Source organism: Chlorocebus sabaeus, chromosome 24 (assembly GCF_047675955.1).
Source record: "Chlorocebus sabaeus isolate Y175 chromosome 24, mChlSab1.0.hap1, whole genome shotgun sequence".
Taxonomy (NCBI): Eukaryota; Metazoa; Chordata; class Mammalia; order Primates; family Cercopithecidae; genus Chlorocebus; species Chlorocebus sabaeus.
The window spans coordinates 24,155,669-24,168,723 of NC_132927.1; the positions used below are offsets into that span (position 1 = coordinate 24,155,669).

At 42.4% G+C, this 13,055-nt stretch overlaps 1 protein-coding gene across 1 annotated transcript in view; it reads right to left on the reverse strand.

Moving 5' to 3' along the window:
• The window catches only part of MDGA2 (MAM domain containing glycosylphosphatidylinositol anchor 2), an 852,475-nt gene extending 839,929 nt beyond the window's left edge, over positions 1-12,546 (reverse strand). The window contains exon 1 of the mRNA XM_007986604.3: positions 11,471-12,546. Coding sequence (XP_007984795.2) covers positions 11,471-11,750 — 280 coding nt within the window. The 5' untranslated portion in view covers positions 11,751-12,546. The remainder of the gene's footprint in view (positions 1-11,470) is intronic.
• Positions 12,547-13,055: the final 509 nt, after the last annotated feature.

Genomic DNA, 13,055 nt, shown 5'->3' on the forward strand with positions numbered 1-13,055 from the left:
CTCGGCCTCTCAAAGTGCTGGGATTACAGGCGTGAGCCACCGCGCTCGGCCAGTAATCGCAGTTTCTAAAGGTAATTTTGTAAACCCATGAACAATAGAAACATGAATGTATCACAAATATTTAAATACAAACTGAGTATTAGGTGAGAGACTGCATACTCTGCTGCCAATACTGAATTAGAGTTAGCTTTGCAAGAGAAGTGGGAAAAACACCCAGTTTCTTGGGATTAGCCTAAATAAAATTTAGCTACTATTCCAAGCATTGTTGAATACACACACACACTCTTTTTTTTTTTTTTTTTTTTTGAGACGGAGTCTTGCTCTGTCGCCCGGGCTGGAGTGCAATGGCCGGATCTCAGCTCACTGCAACCTCTGCCGCCCGGGTTTACGTCATTCTCCTGCCTCAGCCTCCTAAGTGACTAGGACTACAGGCGCCCGCCACCACGCCCGGCTAATTTTTTGTATCTTTTAGTAGAGACGGGGTTTCACCGTGTTAGCCAGGTTGGTCTCTATCTCCTGACCTCATGATCCGCCCGTCTCGGCCTCCCAAAGTGCTGGGATTACCGGCTTCAGCCACCGCGCCCGGCCCACACACACACACAATCTTTATATACTCTTAACATAGTTAATAGATTTCTATTTGAACATGTAGTATGTATTTTTATAGTATACATGCCAATACTCTATATACAAATATATATTTGTATTATGAATGTGTGTGTATGCATATGCACATGTGCCTGTGTATCTTCTTTAGCTCTCTCTGGAAGAGGAGAGGTGGTTAAACACAAGGGTGTCAAAGTACTTCTTTGCATAAGTAAGCTTAGAGAGTTAAGGCATTAACAAATTAAACGATAGAAAATAAAAAACTTAAATACTTTTTGAAATATTAATCAAAAAGACATAATGATCATAGAGTTCAGCTGCAAAATCACAGGAAGCAAGAAGAAGGACACTTTCCACCCCAGCTGCTGCAATTGGAGGGATGTTTGATAGTGAGGCACAGGAAATAATCAGAGAAGAAGCAGTCTCTGAGAAACAAGACAGATTATTTCAGGCTGCAGTCCACTGGGAGTTATTCTTGTCTTGGGGAAAGACTGGGAGGTTTCTAAACCCCGATTTTCACAGTAATGATGTCATTATGTAGTTTTTAATATTGTAGGGAATGGTCATAATGGAAAAGCATTGCACTTCCTTAGACAAGTATATTTAGATGAATCTATGCACAACAAAGGAGGTAAAAAAATTAGTCAACGGTTGAGCTTTGATTGATTGGGACCAAGACCTAAAACTCTAAAATGAATATAGCATCTCTGTTGCACAGGTGGTACAAACCAGTGTGAAACATGAACCAAATGAAAAATGTAAGTTACTCAAAGGATGAGACAGAATCACAACAACGATGTAGAGTAACCCATGAAAAACAAGGAACAAGTTCAGAACTGAAATAAAAACATTAACTATGCCAACTCTTGATAATAACTTCACTCATTCTAAGATACCAAGTTAGACGGACAACTGTGAAATCACGCGGGAGTTATATCTGTCCATATTACAGAGTACTGTGTGTCTTTGCTTAAGGTGATTTGTTTAGCAAAGCCAATACTGCTCATTTCACATAATGGGGAAAATCTTCTCAACTAACAATTTTTGTTGTCTTTCACAGTCCTGAGTAAAGACTGCCTTCTATTTGGTTAAAGAGATACTCGACCAATATACTCGACTAATATTGAGTTAATACTCAGACATGGAGAAGAATAATTGAATTAAGCAATTACAGCCATCTAGTTAATTATATGAATAGAGAATATGGAGGTGAACTACCTTCCACCTTCCAAAAATAGAAAGTGTTTGCCAAAGAAAACGAAAATGCATCATGTATAAAATGCTTTCTTAGGTATGTAGCTGTTACAGTTTAATGGTGAGTAAAGTCCCACTCAGCCTTTTCAGTTAATTCTAATTTAAAGATGTTTTAAATGATTCGGTGATTGGGTGGGAAACACCAGTTCTGGTTACTTCTGGATCAAAACTAGAAGATGTTACACAGTAATTGTGTGATGATCCCATTTAATGGTTTATCTTCATTTTCTGTTTTTATGTATTAACTACCAATTATAAGTATTCTTATAAATATATCCCTAGGTTACTTTTTTCCAATTGGATGGCTGACTTTTATATACTCCTATTTTTCAATTAGTATTGAAATGAAGAATATTAAGAATATTCTTGCTCCTTGATTCAGAAACAAGACAGATACACGTATTTGAACACACTTATAGATTTATATAAGCATGAATTTACCCATGACCATAAGGTTCAGGATGCACTAATGTTCTCTGGAGCCCTTAAATGAGTGGGAGATGCCAGCTCCTTGCTAACCACCACCATTAAGGAGAAGGAGGAGAAACTCCTGGGTTAGGTGGATTGAGAAAGGAAGACCAGCATAAGGAACAATATAAACTACACATGCATCAAAATACAATATCAAATCACATTTTCATGCACATATTTATAATACAGTGTTTAAAAATACTCAATTTCTGTCATTTTCCACTAGACTGACACAATCAGAACATATTTTTCCAGAAAAAAAAATTACTTGGTCTCTGTTACCTCCTAGCTTCTTATTCTGCTCTAAAAACTAAATGACAGTCCTATTATGAGGTTCAATTGCTAGAGCATCTAAGTGCAGATTTTTAAGAACAGAAGGGAAACTCTCCATGCTCCCTTCCCGCTTCTACTCCAGATATAAAAATGCAGGCCGGGCACGGTGGCTCAAGCCTGTAATCCCAGCACTTTGGGAGGCCAAGGCGGGCGGATCACGAGGTCAGGAGATTGAGACCATCCTGGCTAACACCGTGAAACCCCATCTCTACTGAAAAAATACAAACAAAACAAAACAAAACAAATTAGCCAGGCATGGTGGTGGGCACCTGTAGTCCCAGGAACTCGGGAGGCTGAGGCAGGAGAATGGCGTGAACTCGGGAGGTGGAGCTTGCAGTGAGCCAAGATCATACCACTGCACTCCAGCCTGGGCAACAGAGCGAGACTCTGTCTCAAAAAAAAAAAAAAAAAAAAAAAAAAAAAAAAAAAAAAAATGCAGCCATACTTTCTTATTCTTGCTAATATCTACATTTCTCCTATTCATTAGCACACTCTCCTAAGAGTTTATTAGATGTGGAAACTGAGGGATAGAGATTAAGAATTTTGACTGAGGTAACACAGTAAAGCAGCAGCTGAACAAGAAGAAAGCCCAAGTTACCCAACAGTTTTCAACTACATCACGCTGCACGGCACAATAATAAAAAACAATGATGAAAGCATATACCTCTCTTTTCACAAGGGCAATGCCTTCATCTCAGTGGCTGTACATTCGTAAAGAACAAAATGATTTTTTAAGTCATTCTGGACCCATAGTCTGCTGCTGCTAGACAGCACTTCTTTTTAGCACTCTAAAAAGACTTTAAAAAGTCTTTGAGTTTACCTCCAAGAGGAGTTGCCCCCACAGGAACTTTAAAGATAACTGTCCTATCTTCTGAAGAAATGGTCAGTTAGCTTCGCACATTTAACACACACCACTTCAGAATCTTGATGGACATATATATCTGAGCAAGTTCCACAGTATCATACAATAGAATTGTATGATCACATAGGTTAAAGGACAGATACATCTTTCTAGTTGGGGTAAACTTTAAAGAAATTCCTGAGGCTTTATTACATACCCATTCCAGGACTACTTTTCTTTCTGCACCACTATTCCTCCACCTAGAATCCACGCTATAGCAATGCCCCTTCTTCCTTCTTTATCTATATTATGTCACCCCACTTTCAAGTCTTACCTGTTACAAGCTTTTTCAAGTTTTCTCCAGCCACAATAGGAAACGTAATTCCTCTCTCTGGTCTAGGTACATACATTTGTGTATTTCTCATAGCCTTATTTTATTTATTTTTCTATTTGTTTTTATCTCCTGGATTAATGCATAACCTCTTTGATTTTACAGACCTTACTACATAGCTACATGCATCATCCACAGCAGTTACACATTAATTAGTTGACTGAATTTATGAGAAATGAACTTAAATCAGCCTAGAGTTTGTGTGGGGAATTCTTACTGGTCACCACTTCTGAAAAGTAGCACATCTTCCTCTAGTATTTTCTAGCCTTCCTAGTAAAGAGTCCAGCAGAGGTGAGGCAAACACCCAACTCAGTTACACTCAGGAGTAAATGACAGAATGCTCCAATGCTCAATCTGTACCCAACCTTTCCTTGTGTTCCCAAATCCCACAATTCATCAGCGAGAAGAATAATCTGGTTCAGAGTGACCAAAGGCCCTATTAAGAGCCCTTTATCCCCTCATCCTTTCCTTTCAGGACACCAGAAAAATCTCCCTCAAGATGGTCTTTCTTTGGGCAGGCAGCAGACATTTTTCTTTTCACTCTGATGCACTACAACAAAGTTCTAGTGGCTTCAGATAAAAATATATGCTTTTGCTGTTTGGCCATTATTTAAAGGGTAGATACATTTTTCTAAAAGCCTTTACTTCCTACTCACCTCCTTCAGATCTCAGCTGCCTTTTGTGCTGTCCATTAAGACTTTGAGATGCCTAGCTGTGAACAAACCCTTCCTCTTTCAGGAAGACATGTTTCCCCTTCTACAGGATCACTTGATTATTTTTATTTCCACCATTCACATTACAACAAAACAAGGCAAAAAATATACTGCTTGAAGATACTGACACATGTCATATATATGACCCCAAATATCAGCCACACAACAGTCCTTAATATAGATTTGAGCAGGAACAGCAAGAAACTGAGGTTCCTGTTTATGCAAAGTTGTAGAGACAGAAAGAGTAAGTTACACCATAATTTCTAATGCCTTTCATCATACCATAGTATGTATTTAAATAACTTTGTAGTAAATGTGTAATAGCCAAAAATGTGTTTATAATAGTTGAAATCCTATTCTGTAATTCCTAGAGAATATATGATTTGGATGTTGAAACAGAAAGTGTAGATCTTACTCAAGTCAATCAATGAAATCAACAGGAAAAGAAATAGTGTTTAAAAATATAAGATTAGAAATGGCATAGTCTCTTGGAAAAGTAGCAAGAAACTGATATAGAAAAGCTGAAATGGAATCAGTGCAAGGTGGTATAGTTAGAAAAGAAAATAGAATTGCACTGATATAAAATGGAAATAACAAAGTACATGCCCCATTATTTTAGTAACAGATTATTTTAATAAGAGATTTTAGTAGTTTGTGAAAAACAAATCCATCTAATGAATACGACTGAACCCTGGAGAAAACAAGTTTCACAAACAATGTAGGACCTCCATCTGCCTGATATAATGGTAAAATCACTGTGTCTTGAATTAGTGAGATGATTTAATGATATCTTAAAGTCTCTTCTCACTTCCAGCTTTATGATTTTAAAGGGCCAAAAGACTATTAATTGGATTTGAAAATAAAGATAGGATATAGTTTTCTATGAATGCAATATTTTATTGTTTGCTCTAAGTAATATAGTGTTTACACTCACAGTCACTGAAGCAAAGAAACAAAGTTATTTTGTGGGACCATTAAGTTACTGTCAATTACAAAGAAACTAAAAATGTTCACTCTATTCATACTTCAAATGTACGCAATATACTTTGCATATCCTTCCAAAACAGCCAAAAGGGAGCCTAAGGAAGACCTCCTCTTATTTAACTGAGATGACAGCACATTCCCTTAGTTAATCTGAGCTACCAAAGAGCACAAGCTCTCGAGCTCAGTTCCCAGAGTAGGACCGTGTATCTGGCTGTTTGCTGTTGCCTTCGCAGATTACAAACCTGGAGCCCAACCCTTGCAAGACTCTTCTCAAAGCATGGGGACCAAGTCAGAAAATATGAGTGATGCATCACCTCTATACCTGGAACACAACCCCAAACCATGGTTCCTGACAATGTCTTAATAAAATATAATTGAATTCACAGGCTTATGCTCTAATCCCATCCCCATGAGCCCTACTGCAGTTACATTAAAATAGTAAGTTTTAAAAAAATACAGAGCACTTCCTTTCAGAAAAGTTTATTTGTACCCTTCTTCTCCAGCAGGGTTTAAGGTGTTTTACAACTGTAAAACAAAAATAAAAATATTGGTAAAATATAAGTATAAAGAAGCATAACCAAAGACAATAAAATTAAGCAAAGAAATCAAGATCTTGAAAAATGCCTTCCTAGAATTTCTCTTGTGACATCTATTCACCATAATTATTTCATCTCTAAACTTTTATCTCTGACTCTTAATTGTCTAAACTCTGGCACCCTAACTGACTTATTCATTGTTAAATAAGTTAGGCTCAACCTGCTCAATCTAAAATACTTATTAGTCCACTTAGGGGCTTTCCAAGGGAAATATAGGACAAGAGCAAGTAACACTATATAAAATAATCTGCCCATTTTGCATGTGAAATCTCAGTAATATGACCAACAAGGACAATTTTTGAATGGGCAAAAATGATCCCAAGATACAACGAACAGTGCAGTCACTTTTCTTTCATGATCGTGGCCAAGGTGGTAACAATATAAAAATGTGCATGAGTGTGTAGGGACAATGGAGTGAGAAGAGGAGAAACAGGTTGGACCTGATGCTATACAATAGAACTTCACATTGATTTTTAAACAGCATTTATTAAAATAATATCTTCCTCTTTTCCTACAGACTAACACCCTAAATATGGTTTGGTCAAAGGCAGTATCTCATCACAGGGCCTCTCCAAACCCAGTCTGAACAAAAATCATAATCAACATACGCTGAGATAACGTACTTTGCTATAAGAATGGCAACATCCTGAAACTGAATGTAATGGCCAACCGACCGTCCATGTCATTTTTATTCCTTCCTATCCATCCAAATTCAACCCACTAAACTACCGTCTGAAATATCTTCCAGAGCCGCCTCGTATCACTTATGCCCTTGTTCTTAATTCCACCAAGCCATTTCTCTCCAGCTACTGCCTGGGGTGTCATTCTTAAATTGTATGAGATTTACTGGTATTACCTGAATTGAGTTAATATAGCTTGCTAATTTGTCATACTCACATGTTTCTTAAGCTTACTCTATTTATTACTTTTAATACATTCTGAAAGCTACTTTTGGACAGTGAATTAACCATTTCAGGACTCCAAATTATCTTCTGATTTGGTTCCCAATAAAACTATTCAGACTTGGAATTGTATTTTGTTTTTGTTTGTAGTGGGGATTTGTCTGTGCTGATGCATTCATAATGTTTAATAACTTCCTTAGCAATTAAAGGCATGATGACCAGAAGCAAAATTACAGAATTCAACAGAATAATTTTTCTTTCTTTAGCAAGTCAGCTGATAAGTTTACAGGAGATACAATTTTTGATATGATGTCATTATCAGTAGGATCTCTAAAAAACACAGTTAACCCAAATGACTTACCACCATAGAACGACTTACAAAGAAAACTTTCAAAACTAAGAAAATGTGTTGGATCACTTAGCTCTAGGTATTTCAATAAGCATACAGATAGCTAGGTTTTACATTCCAATTCTTAAGGCCATGTCAATCAGTTATCCTAAATCTAATGAAATGTGAGTGCAACAAAATTAATCATGTGAAAACCAGATACCAGTTCATTTAATGACTTTTTGTTATCCAGTGGTGTTTAATGAAGCTAAAAGGAAAATTCAAACAAAACTTTAACATTCCAAGAGTAATTGGGAGAATTATTTTAATATAAATAGCTTTTTAAAATCCACTAAGCAAAAATCCATAGCTTACCAAAGGAAAAATTTTTAAATACACAGATTCATATTGCCAAATATATATGTCAAGTGGGTATTATCCATTAAAATTGCCATGGTTAGCTCATATGATTTTTTTTGTGCTATTCTATTATGAAGAGGTTTTCCTGCAATCTTTCCTTCAGAAATATTTTCAAATAATCCATATTACTGTAATGTTATATCTGATATCGAAAATGTAAAAAATATAAAGTACAAATCCCACTTACAAAAAAATTTACAAAAAAATTTATAGGACACTTACAAAAAAATTTATAGGACAGAATTGTTGGTAGAAGGTAGGTAGTTAATAGATAATCTCCATCATCCAACTCTGATACCATATATAAATCTTAGCTATTGTGCAGTTAGTTTGCTAAGCAATATTCCAAGATAAATGACAGTAAGTTCCTAGATCTATAGCAGAAACTTTTATACTTAAGTATTGCACATGGTTGTCAAACAGATTGGGCATAACAGGAAGAAGATTAAAATACTTGAGAGAAAATTATCCATGCGTTACAACAAATATTCTCAACTCACTAGAAAACAGAATCTGAATTTCATGCTCAGAGTTTTTCAGTGAGGAAGTAGAGAAGAAAAGGGATACCCTAGCTATTCCAGGGAAGAAAGTTTATAATAACACAGTTCTAAATCATGTAAACAATTTTAGGCTACAATGAAGTGATTTTTGCCTGAGTAACCTAGAAAATCATTTGTGTTTCCTCTTGAACCACGCTACTAGAAAACACTATTGAGAAATATTAGTTTGTGTGTAGTATGAATGGCTTTACATGTAGCAAATATAGGCAAATAAAGGAAGACAGATTTTTATGCTAGCAAAGTTCCTATCTAGGCTTTTGAAGCTTCTATTTATAATAACCATGCCTTTTAAATTAATCATTCTCAAAGTTATTCATATAAAATGTTCAAAACACACTTTTTAACCTTACACTAAATCTTATGTCTATGTCCTTTACAATTGATTCCTTTTTTAGATAAATTTTTAAAATGTTCTCTTCCTTATAAATGCTTCCACAAATAAAAATAAAACTACTTTAGGTTAAGAAAGTTCATTATTTACAAAATCAAAGCAATGAAACTAAGTCTATGTCAGTGTTTCTCAACTTCAGTGTCCACCATAATCATCACTTGAGGTGATGAACACAAACCACTGGGCCCTACACTCTGAGTTCCTAATTTAGAAAGTCTCAGAGGGGCCCGAAAACGTGCACTTCAAACAAGTTCCAGGATGATGCTAATGCTGAAGACTAGGGGCCTAATCTCCTTTGAGAACCTAACTTCTGTGACAGGTAACACATATCTGAAAAGTAATATATAATTTTTAACCCATCTCATAGCTGTGACATTTATAATGGCCAGGAATACTGATTAATATTTTTCACACAAAAGCAATTCTATTCCTAGCTACATGACTAATAACCACATCAATATAAAAACAAAACTAAATGAAAAAGACCGCCACCTTCATCACAATCATCAGCTCAGTAGTGGTACTGCCTCCTTGTTTATTGTTAACAGACATAAAACACAGGATTATTTTAATGCAATTGTTTCCTATTTGTCTTCACTACCAGATCTTACCCTTTTACACTACCCAATCTGACACTTGCCAGGACAAATAATCTGAATGACAAAAAGTGACAGGAAAATGGAACCATGCCCTTCCGATCTAGATAGTTTCAGCAATGTCCCACTGTCTCCCCATGCCCCCAACCTTTCTCACTTCTCATCACCCTGTCACACACACATACCTTCACACATGCATATACACAAATCTGAAAAACACACCAGAACAAAAAATTCCTTTTAGCTAAGATGATCTGAATCAATGAGAGAGGAATACAGAGTTGGGCATGGGATGAGAAGAATTCAGACTCTCCCATCCTAAGGAACAGCCCCTTGAGAAGGCTTTATCTCCAGCATTCCCACATCGCTAGAATCCCCATATTTCTCAGCCGTTCAGAGGGCACCGGGGTCCAGGATAGTCACAAAAGCACTAAGTTAATTCCTACTCTTTTCAGGCCCCACCTCTTGTTCTCAGTCAAACCTTGAGGTCTGCCAGGAGACTCAGCATCTCTCTCATACACACTTCCCCCCCTTACCACAGCCACCACCACCACCAGACAGTTGTCTTTCATTTGGGAAGGAGGGGTTGGGAGAGGGGACATTCTGCTCCTTAGAGGTGGGAAAAAGTGAAGGTTTCTTGGAAGCCAAGAAGGGAGCTAGAAACACAGGAAAGGGGAGGAGCAGATGGAGTGCAGTGGGTACCAGAGCTCACCTCAGCAATGTTCAGCCCTGGACAGAACACAGCGGACAGAGTAAAGGCTGGGTCTGTGGCATTCATCCCCAAACACCCACCCACTGTGCACTCCGTTCCCAGAGAGTTTGAGGCCTCAGGATTCACTGGCACCTGTGTCCACTTTGCAGTCAGTTCTAGGGTCTGCAGGGAAAGCTCTGACACTTCCACAAATATTCATTCCTTTTTGCTCTGGGTCAGCCACTGACTTAGTCCTACAGCACCAGAGTCCAAACACCTAAGTGAAACCAAGGGCAAGTGGCCTGGATTTTCAGCACACATTCTGCGGACACTAACTCAGGGGCGAGGGATGGGATTGGCTGTGGACGGGTCTTGGCTTGATGTCCCCTCAAGGGGTGCACCTCTAACCTCCCGCCAGACCTCAAAAACACGGAAGTTATTTTTTGGGCACCACCTGCTTGTCCCAAGAAAAGACTTACATTTTAGTCCACTATTAAACATGACCTGGATATGTGTGTGTGTGTGTGTGTGTGTGTGTGTGTGTGTTTCAATACCAAAAGCTAAGGGTGCCAACTGCTGACAGGCAAAAGAACCTGAATTTGCTTTTGAGGACTTCAAAACCTCCTAATTAACAAGCTTGCCCTTCTCTAGTTCCTAAACCTAAATCTGGGTTTTCCAGAAGGGAGATGAGATTGTGTTCCCGCTGCAGCGAGCTGGTGTCCTGCCCTGGAACCCAGACGCGCGGACTTAGCAGTCCGTTCATTCATGCATTTGCTCATCCATTCACACAAACATGTCCCTTAATTGTGTCTGGCACCGAGAATCTTGTCTGCTATTTTCCCCTCCCCAAGTCAGTGCTCATGGCAACGGCTGGTGCAGAACGCAACTCAACTGTCACCCCACTTCCTGAGCCGGAAAATCAAGGCATGTAGGCATTCACAGAAAAAGGAAAAGGTGGAGAGGAGGAGGCGGCGTGGGGCGGAGAGGGGTGGGGAGACTCACGGGGTCACACTGGAAGCTTCCCTGGAGGGGTGGGGGGAAACCGCGGCACCGACACCGTGGCATGCAAGGAGCCAAACCATTATTAAATCAAAGACTGCTGGAGCTCGGATTCCCCGCGGGGATAAATCAAGCGCAAAGCCACTCGTTCGCACGAGTGCGTTGCTGCCGGCTAGACCCAACTCTGAGCCGGAGCCCAGGCGCCGGGGGAGCGGCTCGCAGCCCAATCCGCAGCGCGCTCGCTGCCTCCTTATCGCTCCCAATAACGTGATGAAGTGTAAATCAAATGCCACGCCGGGAGGGGCCCCAGAACGGCGCGAGTCGTGCATTTTCGCTCACCAGCCTATCTTGCCTAAGAATCACAAGGTCACGATAGCGTCGCGATTCCACTCACCGTACACTCCTTGGCCAGAGATCCCCTCCAGGAGGACTGTCAGCAGCCACACGAGACCGTACAGTAAATCCATCTTCACGTGAACATGAACATATCCAGCCCAGGGGGGACGCAGCGGGACCTTCCGGAGGCCGGCGGCCAGCCAGGCGCGCTCCACTCGCGCCCGGGCCGAGCCGAGGTGCCCGGGAACCGCTCGCCGAAGGAGGGAGCGCCGTCCGTCTGTCCTTCCCCGGCGGCGGCCGCGAGCGGAGCGCAGGAGCCCCGCACTCCAGACACTCATGCACACACACACTCACACACACTCACACACTCTCCCACAACACAAAACCCTGACACACTCACACGCACGCCGCACTCACACCGGGTGCCTGGGAAAATCGCAGACGCCGGGGAGGAGCAGGGGGCGGTGATGGGAAGGGGAGCTGCGAGGCGAAGTGTTCTTCAGGGAAGCGGGCTCGAGTCTCCGCAGCGGCGGCGGCGGCGGCGCGCTGGGCTGGCGGCGGGCGCGGGCAGGGGGCCGGGGGTGCCGCGCGGTGGGAGCCTGGCTTGGACAGCCGAGGAGCAGGAAGTGGCCTCTGACCCGGGACACCGAGCAGGGCTCTCTTGCCTGGGTTCGCCTTTACAAAGTAACTCGCGAAGGTCCCCGGAGGGGCGTCAAGCGGCGACAGCGGCCCGCCCGCCCGCAGTCCGAAGCCCCCAGCCCTGCTGTCTTGCCTTCCCCCATTCCATCAGTTGCCATTGCAACGCCAATCCTGTTACACGATACAGACTCGCATCGCCGAACGGGGAGAGGAGGAAGAGGAGGAGGAGGAAGAGGAGGAGTGGGGCTAGGGGAACGGGGGTGGGGAAGAGGGAAGGGAGGAGAGGGAAGAAGGAGGAGGAAAGGGTCCAACAGGGAGCGGAGTGTGCGTCTGGAGCTCGCTTGGGCACACCAGCCACAGCCGCCGCCGCCACCGCCACCGGTCTCCAAAATAGCCTTTAGCGCCCCGCCAGCGTAGAGGTGCTCTGGCCGGCCGCACCAATTCCCGGAGCCGAAAGCAGAGTCCAGGCACCGCCACTTGCAAGAGAGGGAGAATGCCAAGCAAATACCCGATCCGCACACACGTCTACGCGTGCCCACCGGCACTGCGCGCGTCCTCTTCGCTTCCGCGCCGCCCCCGCCAGGTGGAGGGGGTGGGGGCGGTCGGGACAGGCGGGAGTTTAGAGGAGGGAGCCGCAGAAGGGGTTCCCCGCTTGAGCTAACGTAGTGGTGGCATCCAGAGGTGAACGCGGGAGCGGCCGCCTGCGGAGGGCACCCGGCTGCGTGGCGTCCGCTCGGGCCGCTGCTGCGGCAGAGGTGCCCTGGCTGGGCTGCTGGGCGCCCGGGGCTAGACGGCGGCCGGGATCCCTGGGTGTGCGCGGAGATGCGCGCCGCGGAGGCGAAAGGAGGGAGGAGGAGAAGGAGGAAGAGGAGGAGGGTGAAGCGGCGAGCGCGGAGCGCAGGCGGACCGGCTGCCGGGCTGCTGGGCTGCTGGGCTGCCGGGGAGGAAGGCTGTGTGTGGTCACGTTGTGCGCTACGTGCTGAGAGCGCGAGCTGCTAGCCGCA